At 38.1% G+C, this 11,767-nt stretch overlaps 1 protein-coding gene across 1 annotated transcript in view; it reads right to left on the bottom strand.

Annotated features, from left to right (window-relative positions):
- Nucleotides 1–11,767, bottom strand: part of TMTC3 (transmembrane O-mannosyltransferase targeting cadherins 3) — a 63,666-nt gene that overhangs the window by 9,337 nt on the left and 42,562 nt on the right. Inside the window, exons 9-10 of the mRNA XM_007953812.2 lie at nt 10,986–11,097; nt 808–911 (exon numbers count right to left, since the gene is read on the bottom strand). Coding sequence (XP_007952003.1) covers nt 808–911; nt 10,986–11,097 — 216 coding nt within the window. The remainder of the gene's footprint in view (nt 1–807; nt 912–10,985; nt 11,098–11,767) is intronic.

The following is an 11,767-nucleotide window of genomic DNA, read 5'->3' as shown; positions in this document are numbered from 1 at the left end:
TTTGAACCACCAGCCTTCTGGTTAGCAGTCAAGTGCCTTAGGTACTAGGCTACCAGAGCTCCCGTTAAACTATCTAATTACCATTATTATTAAAATCACTACAATTGAGAATACTGTGGTTCATAAACTATTTTTTCTGAGGACAGGTCAAGGGCAGGGTCACATTTTCCAACTTTGATGCCATATTGTTATATCCAACGAATCTTATAGTGCTTGTACTATTATAACTGAAGACACAATATAGCAATAGATACATCCACACATTTCATCAGTGTTTTACTCATTGTTCATAAGAATAATATTTAATTTAATGTTTACTATACATAAATTTCATTTAAAGTCCTTCAACTTATAACTTGTAATAAAAAACATTTCTATTTTATACATTTAGTTTCTCAAATGAACTATAAAAACACATTAAAATTTTTTGAATTAAATGAGCTGTTGTGTTGTTATGTGCCGTCGCGTTGGGCCTGACTCATAGTGACCCCTCCTTGGGTTTCCAAAGCAGTGTCACTAAGGAAGTAGACTGCCCAACCTTCCTTCTGAGGAGTGGCTGGTGGGTTTGAACTGTCAGCCTTCTGGTTAGCAGTCAAGTGCCTTAGGCACTTCACTACCAGAGCCCCTACATGAACTAGAAAAGTAAATGTAATCCTTTATAAAACTTTTAGGAATAGAGGTTGCTTGGATGCCTTACTGTTTTACCAACAAACTGGAGATCAGATGGCGAGTTTCCATTTATATAATTGTATTCAGTACAGACATGTAAAAGACACAGCACAATAGGAACAAATTATGACAACTTACTTGAGGCATCAGTGATTTAGCCATCATGTAAGACTCTTCAGCTTCTTTGGTTCTATTTAAATTTTTGTAAGTTCTTCCTACATTCATGTGGGCACCAATATCATCTACAATGTAAACAAAATCATTTGTTGATAAATATGCTAAATAGTATTCTATCTATTGAGGACATATGTTTTGAGAAACAAACATAATAGGCAAAAAATACAAAAGCAGGCAACAGGTCCTACTTCCTCCATGAAATTACTCAACCCAACTTGTTATAATTTATGGCCAGTGATATACTAAAAATTATTTAAATAAAGCACTACAGGGACAGAAAGTACTCACATACTATTAGAAAAAACAAAACCAAAACCTATTTGAATGGATCAATGAAGGGGTAAGACATGTTGTGGGGAGGAGAGAGGTAATGAAAAAATCTGTATCATTTTTCTTCATTATGGTTTACTATACTATACTACAGCTTGGTTCCATTTCCTTAATCTCAAGGCTTTTAGAATCCATTCAGAAAGCATGGCTCAACTCTGCAAATGAGAAGGATCATCATGATTCCTAGAATTACTTCAGGTGTTATAACCAACATGTATGCACCCATAGTGGGATACGGGCAAAGACACTATGAAAAACCTGCCATTAAAATCAAAACAAAACAAACTGAATGTGGTTGAAATGAGAGTATACTGAATGAAACATCAGGATTCTATATTATTCTATGTTAAGATTCAGAGGTCTATCTTAAATTATATACATATATATATATATTTTAAGGAGCTTTGGTGGCATAGTGCCTAAGGCATGTGACTGATAACCAGAAGGTCAGAGGTTCAAATCCACCAGCCACTCTGAGGAAGGAAGACTGGGCAATCTACTTCCATAAAGATTTACTGCCTCGGAAATCCAAAGGGGGTCACTATGAGTTGGAATTGACTTGATGGTAGTGAGTTGTTTTTTTTTTTTTAAATATATTATGTTGTTTTTGTTGTTACGTGCTGTGCAGTCGGACCCGACTTATAGTGACCCCTCCTTGGGTTGCTGAGGCAGTATCTCTACGCAAGCAGATTGCCCAACCTTCCTTTCGAGGAGTGGCTGGGGGGTTTGAATCGCCAGCCTTCTGGTTAGCAGTCAAATGTGTTACGCACTACGCTACCAGAGCTCCTTTAATATAATTTATTTAAAACTTTTAAAAAGGTTGTATTAACATTAGAATGTCAGGACATATGTTTCCTTTTAATATATGGAAAATAGATTTCCCGGCAAATTCACTCAGTAACAAAGAAAAAGTAGCTTTAATAAGAAAGATATAAAGGTTCATCGCACACTAGTTTTAAAAAAGACGCATTTCCCAGTAAATATTTTAAAGGCTTGGAATAAAGATGGAAAGGAGAAAATCTCAAATCAGACAATTTTTAGTCAACATGACTCTAACAGACATGACATGTTTTCAAATTATGATTACTACTTGCCTGTGATACTGATGATTTTGCAACTGTGCAATAGTTCTTTGCCTGAAACTCCCAGGACACATAGCAGCCAAGCATATGTATCTTGGGCATTCCCCTAGGAGGAGAGTAAGAATCCTAAGAACTTGTTACCTTATTTTTCAGGATGGCAATTGTGTGCACTGCACAAAAATTGTCAGATGCAGGATGCAGTACAGGCTTGTTTAGAGAACTGGGAACAAAGTTTTGGGGAAGGAGGCTGAATTCCTTGTTCCTAGATGTATTGCTGACTCTTAAGGAGCCAGGATGGGATCAAACCAAAAAAGAAAAAAAAAAAACAAAAAACCTAGACTAGCTATGTTCTTGTTGTAGTTATGTGCCATTGAGTCGCACCCGACTCATAGCAACCCCTCCTTGGGTTTCTGAGGCAGTATCACTATGGAAGTAGATTGCTCCATCTTCCTTCTGAGGAGTGAGTTTGAACCGCCAGCCTTCTGGTTAGCAGTCAAGTGCCTTAGGCACTACGCTACCAGTCCTAATTTTGGCTGCTAATCAGAATACCTGTGTAGCTTTTAAAAATGCAGACACCTTAACTGCACCACAGTTCTACCAAAACATGTTTTTTTAGGAATATCAAAAAAACAGAAACAAAAACAAAACCCCAAACCCACTGCCATCGAGTCGATTCCAACTCATAGCAACCTTTTTTTTTTTAGCAGAATAGAACTGCTCCATAGAGTTTCCAAGGCTATGTATCTTTATGGAAGCAGACTGCCTCATCTTTCTCCTGCAGAGTAGCTGGTGGGTTCAAATTGCCAACCTTGTGGATTGTAGCCGAATGCTTTAACCACTATACTACCAGAGCTCCTTCTTAAGGAACAGGATCTGTAAAAGTGCAAAAATGTGTTTTTAAAAGCTTCAATGGCACATTTCATGCAGAGCCAAGGTTGAAAATAATTGTATTACTAAGTCCATATATAATATAGACAGTCTTTAGTGATATACCTTAGCACTAATTTTTATACATCAGAAAAATCCATACTATTTATTGTAGATGTAAAGATCATAAAGTTACTTAAGAAAAACTAGAGATATATAGAATCTGAATAAAATAAGTGTATAACAAGAATTTAATCTAAGGAAAAACAAAGTATAAATAAATACAAGCATAATTATATCAGCTGAATATTTAAAATATTAATGGGAGTCAGTCCTAAACAATCTTAGAGGAAAAAGAGGTTCTCTAGTTAGATGAAAGATGACACTAATTACACCCATAGGAATCAGGTTTTTAGAACGTATAGCAAAGAGATATTATCATAAAACAAAGCCCTCAGACACTGTTGTTGTTGTTATGTGCTGTCGAGTCGGACCCGACTCATAGCAACCCTTCCTTGGATTTCCGAGGCAGTATCACTACGGAAGTAGATTGTCCATCTTCCTTCCAAGGAGTGGCTGGTGGGTTTGAACCGCCAGCCTTCTGGTTAGCAGTCAAGTGCCTTAGGCACTACGCTCCCAGAGCTCCCCTCAGACACTAGCATAAGGCAACTTTACTTTCTCAAAGATCAGCTGCCTTTAGCAACAAAAAGGCTATGCAATACAGGTAATAAAATGAAAGTCATCATTTCTAAGCAATTGTTTCATGAGCTCCAAAATCTTAAGATTTCAGACATAAGTTACAAAGTTTTAAGATTTCTGAGGGGGAGGGGTTAGAAAGCATTACTTCTAAGGTAAATTTAAATTTGGAAAAAAAAAGAAAAAAGGTAAGAAAAGCAGGCAAGATGCCTACATCAATAACTGAGTAAAAAGTATTTCAAATAGCCAAGTCTGTTCTTATGAGACCATTGTGGTGCAGTAAATTACTTAATATGGATCTTCAGGTCATAGTCTTTGCAAATCCCACCAAGTAAGTAGGTGGGACTGTGCAAATGTGAGGTGCCATGGCCTAAGAGGACTGAATAGCTTGCTGATAATGGAAATAAGGTACACAGTATCCTTGTACGGATGGGGCCATGAAAATAAGGTGCATGGAGCCCTAATGTGGGGACTGGTCACTTTTGCCATCCTGCTAAGGCTTAAAATGAGCCATCCCAAGGGCAGGAAGGGAGAAATCTCACTACCAGCAAGAAAGAAGAGCCAGGAGTGGAGTATATCCTCTGGACCTGAGATCCCTGTGCTGAACTTACTTGACCCAGGAGAGAGAGAGACAGAGACTGAGACAGAGAGAGAGAGAGAGAGAGAGAGTAAGCAAGTGAGAGCCTGTGGTGGTATGTCTTTGTGTCAACTTGGGTGGGCCTGGTTGAGTGGCTGGGCAGCTGGTGGTAGTTATTCCCCATGATGAGACTGGCAATCAACTGCATGGCGGGATCTACCACAAGCAGCTGAGTAGCTGCCTTTGGGATATGGTCTGCTTCCTGTATATAAGGAGAAGCCTTGGGAATGGTCTCTAGCCTATGAGACACTTGGACCCTGCATATAGTCCTGTCGTTGCTCAGCAGCCTGCTATGCTCTGCCAACCTTTGGACTTACAATGGACTTAAGTTAATGGCCTGCCGTGTGGTGTAACATTGGGACTGTGCCTTTTTACTTGTCAACCTTGGGTTTTTCAGCCTCACCAACCAGCAGCTGTCTGAGTGAAGAAACGCCTCTAGCTCCAGTAGACCAGCAGCAGGAGGCAGAGCTGGACCCCAACGTTGAAGGGCTTTCACCCAGCCCCTAGAGCTTGGCTCTTGAACTTGGACTTAAAAGCCTCCAAATTGTAAAAATAAACTCCTGTTTGTTAAGGCCATCCCATTTGTGGTATGTTTCTTGTCAGAGCGGCACTAGGGAACCAGAACAGAGCTGCAACACTTTACTGAGACCGCAAATGGCAGCAGCAGCACAGAAATAGTGGCAGTACAACCAGGGACTGGCAGGAGATCTGTATGAGACAGAGTGTGGGCCTCCCTGCTCACAGAGTGAGAAAGCTGAGTGTCTTTGGGCAGGAAGCTTGCAGATAGACTGGGCTACCTCTAGGTACTATCTGTGGAGCTAGGCTCGCTGACACACAGAGTGAGAAAGCTGAGTGTCTTTGAGTAGGAAGCTTATTGGCAGAGCAGGGTGCCTCTGAGCACTTACCACAGGCAGACCTAAAAGAGCTTTGTAACATTTCCTAAGAAGGGCAGAGGCCAGGCCAAGGGGTCAAGGGCCAGAGAGAGATATGCCTCTAGCATGACTGAGAAGCGGCTATCCAGATCAAAGCACTACATCCTGAGTCGTTTCTGATCTTTAATTGTAACCTGTTAAAAATACCAAACTCATTGCCATCGAGCTGATTCTGACTCACAGTGATCCTGCCCCATAAGGTTTCCAAGGCTGTACATCTTTATGACAGCAGATTACCCCATCTTTACCCCACAGAGCAGCTGGTGGGTTCTAACTGGTGACATTTTGGTTAGCAGCCAAATGCCTTAACCACTGTGCCACCAGAGCTCCTCTGTAACCTGTTACTAGACCAATTCACCCTGTGTTTGTGAGTTTTTTAGGGTCACTGCAGCAAATTATTGAACCCAGCAGAGAAGCAGAGCACTGTTGGTGCCAGAATTGGTAAAAAGTTAAGAGAGTGGAGGCGTATCTGATCTCTGCCTCACAGGAATCAGCCCTGCACATTGATCTTGATCAACCTCCCCACTGGTAAAGTTAGAAAAGGTCAGACACTGGCCCTATGGCATTTTCACAACTATCCCAACCAAGAGCAACATGAATCTAGCAATTTGCCTTTTAATTAATGCAATGTAATAGAGAATGTTACAAATCTCAAATAGACCCTTAATCTGTCAATACTACTGTGTTTCTCTAATCAGCTCACTTTTTTAAAATGCTACTTGAGTACTTCATATTTTATTCCTTTTCTGGCATAAATGGTTAAGTATTTGGACTACTAGCCGAAAGGTTGGTGGTTTCAATACAAAAGGAGGTGCCCTGGAAGACATGTCTGGTGATGTGCTTCTGAAAGGACACAGCCTTAAAAACCGTATCGAGCAACTCCACTCTGCATGGGGTCATGATGAGCTGGAATCATTCCAGGAGTGGGAAATAGCTGTATGGCAACTATCAAAAATATCATTAAGAAACAAAAGATTTTCTTAAGATAACAAAACAAACAAATCTATGCTATCATTCCTTCTCTCTCTTCAAATTTCTAATACATTCTTCTTATTTCACCAGAGAAGTAAACCAGGAGAGAACCTGCTTATCTTTTCACTGACAAATCTATAAACCTTTCTGATTAAATATGTGTGTGTGTGTACAAATCCTAACACAGATGTACATGCACAGACACATATAGTCTGCTTTCCTCCCTATTAAAATCAATGAAGTATACTTCCCCTCTTATCTAAGGATACCCAGTCTACTTGTTCACTGGATCCCATCCATGCTCCCTACTTCATGCTTAACTAATCCACCTTTTCTGCAGCATATCTTTCTAATTCCCCAATTCTCTGTTCTCCTATATAGCAAACGTCTTTGAAAGAGTTGTTTCTATTCTATTTCTACTTCCTCAATTTCAAGTGATTTGTGGACAGAATTTATTAAGATTCTGAACTTAGATGGGGGAGAAGGGAGTGAATTTTTATTTTCACTAACCTTTGCTAAAGTTAAAACATTCTTCAGTTAGAATACTGGCATAAACTTCCAGTAGCATTTCCTATTCACTATATTATGTGTTAATTTATTTGAAAAGATAGTTGTAGGAATTTGGAAACTCCTAAGTGGCTAAGGCATGTCACTGCTAACCATAAGGCTGGTTGTTTAAACCCATTAGCCGGTCCTTGGAAGGAAGGTTGGGCAATCTACTTCCGTAGTGGTATCACCTCGGAAACCCAAGGAAAGGTTGCTATGAGTCGAAATCGACTCAATGGCAGTGAGAAGAATGTTTTTAAAAATATTTCCATCTTGATGATATCAAAGTGGAACTATAGTTACACAATCTTTTTCTGATATAAACAGTTTAAAGATTTTGACTTGGATAAAAATGAACCCGTTGATGTCAAGGTAAAAAAAATACCACAACTACCACCAAAAAATAAAAAACAGTAATATAATTAGAGTTTAACTCAAGAAGCCTTGGAGAATTCTAATGTTCCTTGACAAAAACCTGCTCTTGCCTTGTGAAAATGTTTATAGAAACGGTAAGTCCATTTGCAAAAAAATTATCTTTGTGAATCGGAATTTAACACTTGTAACCACCAAAACAAAAAATCAAAATCAGGAGGTTCATTTAACATGACATGTATGTTGTCTGGTAAAAGACTCCTGTTTATATTCTTATTGCAGTAACAAGAGACTTCACAAAGAAATGACTTTTTTTTAAAAAAAAAACTTTAAGGCAGTAGGAATCCTTACACAATCTCACACTGTTCCAGAGCTTTAAATACCATCTATATGCTTACTACAAAATGCTTATTTCTAATCCTGACTGCTTTTGTTATCATAAGAATTATAAATCTCATCTGTATATCTAATAGGGACAAAACAGACTCGGATTCTCTTCCCTGACACCTCACTATAAAACAAGACCAAACAAATAAGCAGCATTGCCATTTCCTCTTAGGACATGAACCTAAGAGTTATCCTTTATGCCTCACTTTCTCTCAGAATTCATATCCAATACATTTATATATATGTCAGCTAAAAAAATTAAGAACTTCCTGTGACGAAAACAGTATCTGGGATGGAGAATACACTAGACAGGATTAATGACAGATTAGACACTGCTAAGAAAAATCTAGTGATTTCTAACAAACATTCAAGGAAGAAATTACACTAATTCTATAGTTTAACACACAGAAACTTCCAGAAAATCAAAGAAAAGGGAACACTTATCAAGTAATTCTGAGGTCAGCATTAATTGATACCAAAATTAGACAAAGACATTATAATAAAGGAAAACTCAGACCAATCTCTCTCATAAACAAAAAAATTATAGCAAATCAAATTCAACAATATATAATAAGGATAACATATCATGATGAAGTCGATTTTATTGAAGGGAAGTAAGATTTATTTAATATTATAAAATGATTATAATTAACATTATATAAACTGAAAACAAAAATCATTACAATTTCAAAAGATATAGGAAAAGTATTTGACAAAGTCCATTTGTGATAAAAATTCTATGCAAGTGAAGAATGGAAAGAAATGCCTAAACTTGATGAAGGACAAAAACAAAAAGCCTACAGTAGGCATCATCGTTCCAGTGAAGACTGAATGGTGAAAGACTGTACAGTTGGTGAGAGACTGAATACTTTATCTGTTAGATAACAAGCTAACCACTTTTAATTCAAAACTGTAATAAAGGTTCTAACAATGCAATACAAGAAAAGGAAATTAAAGGATTCCATATAGGAATAAGAGAAGTAAAACTGTCTTGTCTATGTAGAAATTCTTACAGAATCTAGGAAAAAAACTAAAACTATTGAGTTTAGCAATAATATAGAATACAAGATCAACATAAAAAACCAATTGCAGTCAAATGCTTTAGGCACTACACCACCAGAGCTCCTTAAAAATATCAAAGAACAATAAATAAGCAACTGCAATTTTAAAACATCTATCTACAATACTATCAAAAAATAAGAAACAATTAGGAATAAATCTAATGGGATTTCAGGTTATTCACATGCACATTAAAATTTGTGAGGCACTATTCTAGATAATTATTTTATGCTCTCTCCCCTTCTTCATACCTTCTCTGCTTCATCTATGAAAACAAATTTGGAAGACAGCCTCACCTTGTCAACTGACTGGAAAAGATACTTATCTGTGCCCATTCCAAAGACAAGTGATCCAACAGAATGTGGAAATTACTGAACAATATCAATATCATATGCAAGTAAAATTTTGCTGAAGATAATCCAAAAACAGTTGCAGCAATACAGGCAACTGTCAGAATTTCATACTGGATTCAGAAGAGGATGTGGAACAAGAGGGTATGATTGCTGATGTCAGATGAATCTTGGCTGAAAGCAGAGAATACCAGAAAGATGTCTACCTGCACTTTATTGACTAGGCAAAGACATTCAACTGTGTGGGTCATAAAAAATTATAGATAACATTGCAAAGAATGGAAATTCCAGAATGCTTAACTGTGTTCATGGGGAACCTGTACACAGACCAAGAAAAAGGCGGTCATTCGAACAGAATGAGGCGATACCGCATGGTTTAAATCAGGAAAGGTATATATCAGCATTATATTCTTTCATCATACTGTATGCTGAGAAAATAATCCAAAAAGATGGACTATATGAAGAATGTGGCAACAAGATTGGCGGAAGACTCAATAAATTGCTATATGCAGATGACGCAATCTTCCTTGCTGGAAGTGAAGAAGACTTGAAGCACTTACTGATGAAAACAAGGACTATAGCCTTCAGTATGGATTACACCTTAAGATCAAGAAAACAAAAATCCTCACAAATGAACCAACAAGGAACACCATGATAAATGGAGAAAAGACTGAAGTTGTCAAGGATTTCATTTTACTTGGATCCACAACCAATGCCCATTGGTGTGGCAGTGAAGAAATCAAACTATGTACTGCACTGGGAGTATCTGTTGCAAAACACCCTTTTGAAGTGTTCAAAAGCAAAGATATTGCTTTGAAGACTAAGGTGTGCCTGGCCCATGGCAAGGTATTTTCAATAATCTCATATGTGATAATGAATAAGGAAGTATGAAGAATTACTGATGGCTTTGAATTATAGTGTTGGCAAAGAACAGTGAATATACTGTAAATCGCCAGAAGAATGAGTGAACCTGTTTTGAAGTACACTCAGAATGCTCCTTAGGAGCCTGAATGGTGAGATTTCATTCCACATACCCTGGACCTGTTATCAGGAGGGATAAGTGCCTGGAGAAGGTCATCATGCTTGGTGAAGTGGAGGGTCAGGGAAAAAGAGAAAGATTCTCATGAGATGAACTGACATGGTGGCTGCAATAATGGGCTCAAACATAGCAATGATTGTGAGGACTAAGGCACCTAACAATAACCCCTTTGTTGTTGGAGAAAGATCTCCAACACTTCTTTGCTTTTCCTAATTTTCTACTGATGACTTGCTTTCTATTTCATTGAGAAAACAAGCAAACAGAGATAACTTCCAACGGCTTCTTCCAAGTCACCCACTCACCTGCATATATGTCTGTCCATACACTGTCCTCCTTGTTATCACAGGTTAACTGTCAGTTCTATTATTAGATGAAGTCCTCACCCTATTCACCAGATGCTGTCTCATCTATTTAGGGGTCTACTGATTTAGTAATTCCACCCCCTCCTGCACTGTTATACATTCCTAACTTTATTCGATTAGTCCATCAGTCCACACACAAACAAAACCCTGCCTTGACACCATTATCGACCACTCCCACCATTTCTTATCAACACTTCTTAAAACTTTTCTATACTTATTGTCTCCAAAGCTTTCTCCATTTTCCTGAGCTAACTCTTTTTAGGCTTTTGCAGCCATCACGTCACCAAAATTGCTCATCAGTGTCACTCAACAACTTTACTTTAATAATTTCCTAATTACCAGATATAAGTGGACTTATTAGATAATATTATTTCAGCATATAACTTTGTTGAATTCAAGTCACTTGGAATAACACTTGAAAATAAACTCTATTTTCTCCAAATACAATTACTATTTTTTTAAAAAGAAAGTAAACTGTTCATATAGTTTACTCATCAATAATGCTTACCTGGCTGAACATGTGTAGCCTGTAAGAAGTATTTTAAAGCTCTCTCAAAGTTCTTTTCATTTTCTAGGGCATGACCCACATTATTCCATAATTTGGCATTATTTTTATTTACCTTAAATAAACAAGTGCAAATAAAAATAAGTTACAAGTAAAAAAAAAACATGACTTTAGTTCACACAGGTATTCTGCTTGGTATACTATTAGATATGAGGAGCGTTCTTGGAGCATTCTTGCATTCCATGGAGCATTCTTGGGGATGAATAAGGAGCCACATGAAGACTGCTCCACCAAATTTATTCACCCATACCCATCACCATGGCATAGTGCCTAAAGCATTTGACTGCTAACCAGACGGCTGGCAGTTCAAATCCACCAGCCATTCCACGGAAAGAAGGTTGGGCAACCTACTTCTGTAGTGATACCACCTCAGAAACCCAAGGAGGGGTCACTATGAATTGAATCTGACCCATAGTGGTTGCATTTGGTTTGTTTAACCATCATCATCAAAAATATTAAAACCACAGCAACTTTTATTATATGTGCATGTGTGCTATATATATTGTTGTTGTTGTAAGGTGCCATTAAGTAGTCTCTGACTCATAGCAACCCCATGCACAGCAGAATGAAATACTGCCCAAACCCATGCCAGCTCCACGATCCCTGCTATACTTGAGCCCATCATGGCAGCCACCATGTCAATCCATCTCGTTGAAGGCCTCCCCCTCTTTTGTTGACCCTCCACCTTACCAAGCATGACATCCTTCTCCAAGGAATGGTCCCTT

The sequence above is a fragment of the Orycteropus afer genome, unplaced genomic scaffold (assembly GCF_000298275.1).
Source record: "Orycteropus afer afer isolate SDZICR_OR568_19922 unplaced genomic scaffold, OryAfe1.0 scaffold00416, whole genome shotgun sequence".
Classification (NCBI taxonomy): domain Eukaryota; kingdom Metazoa; phylum Chordata; class Mammalia; order Tubulidentata; family Orycteropodidae; genus Orycteropus; species Orycteropus afer.
This window is presented reverse-complemented; position numbering and strand designations above follow the sequence as displayed.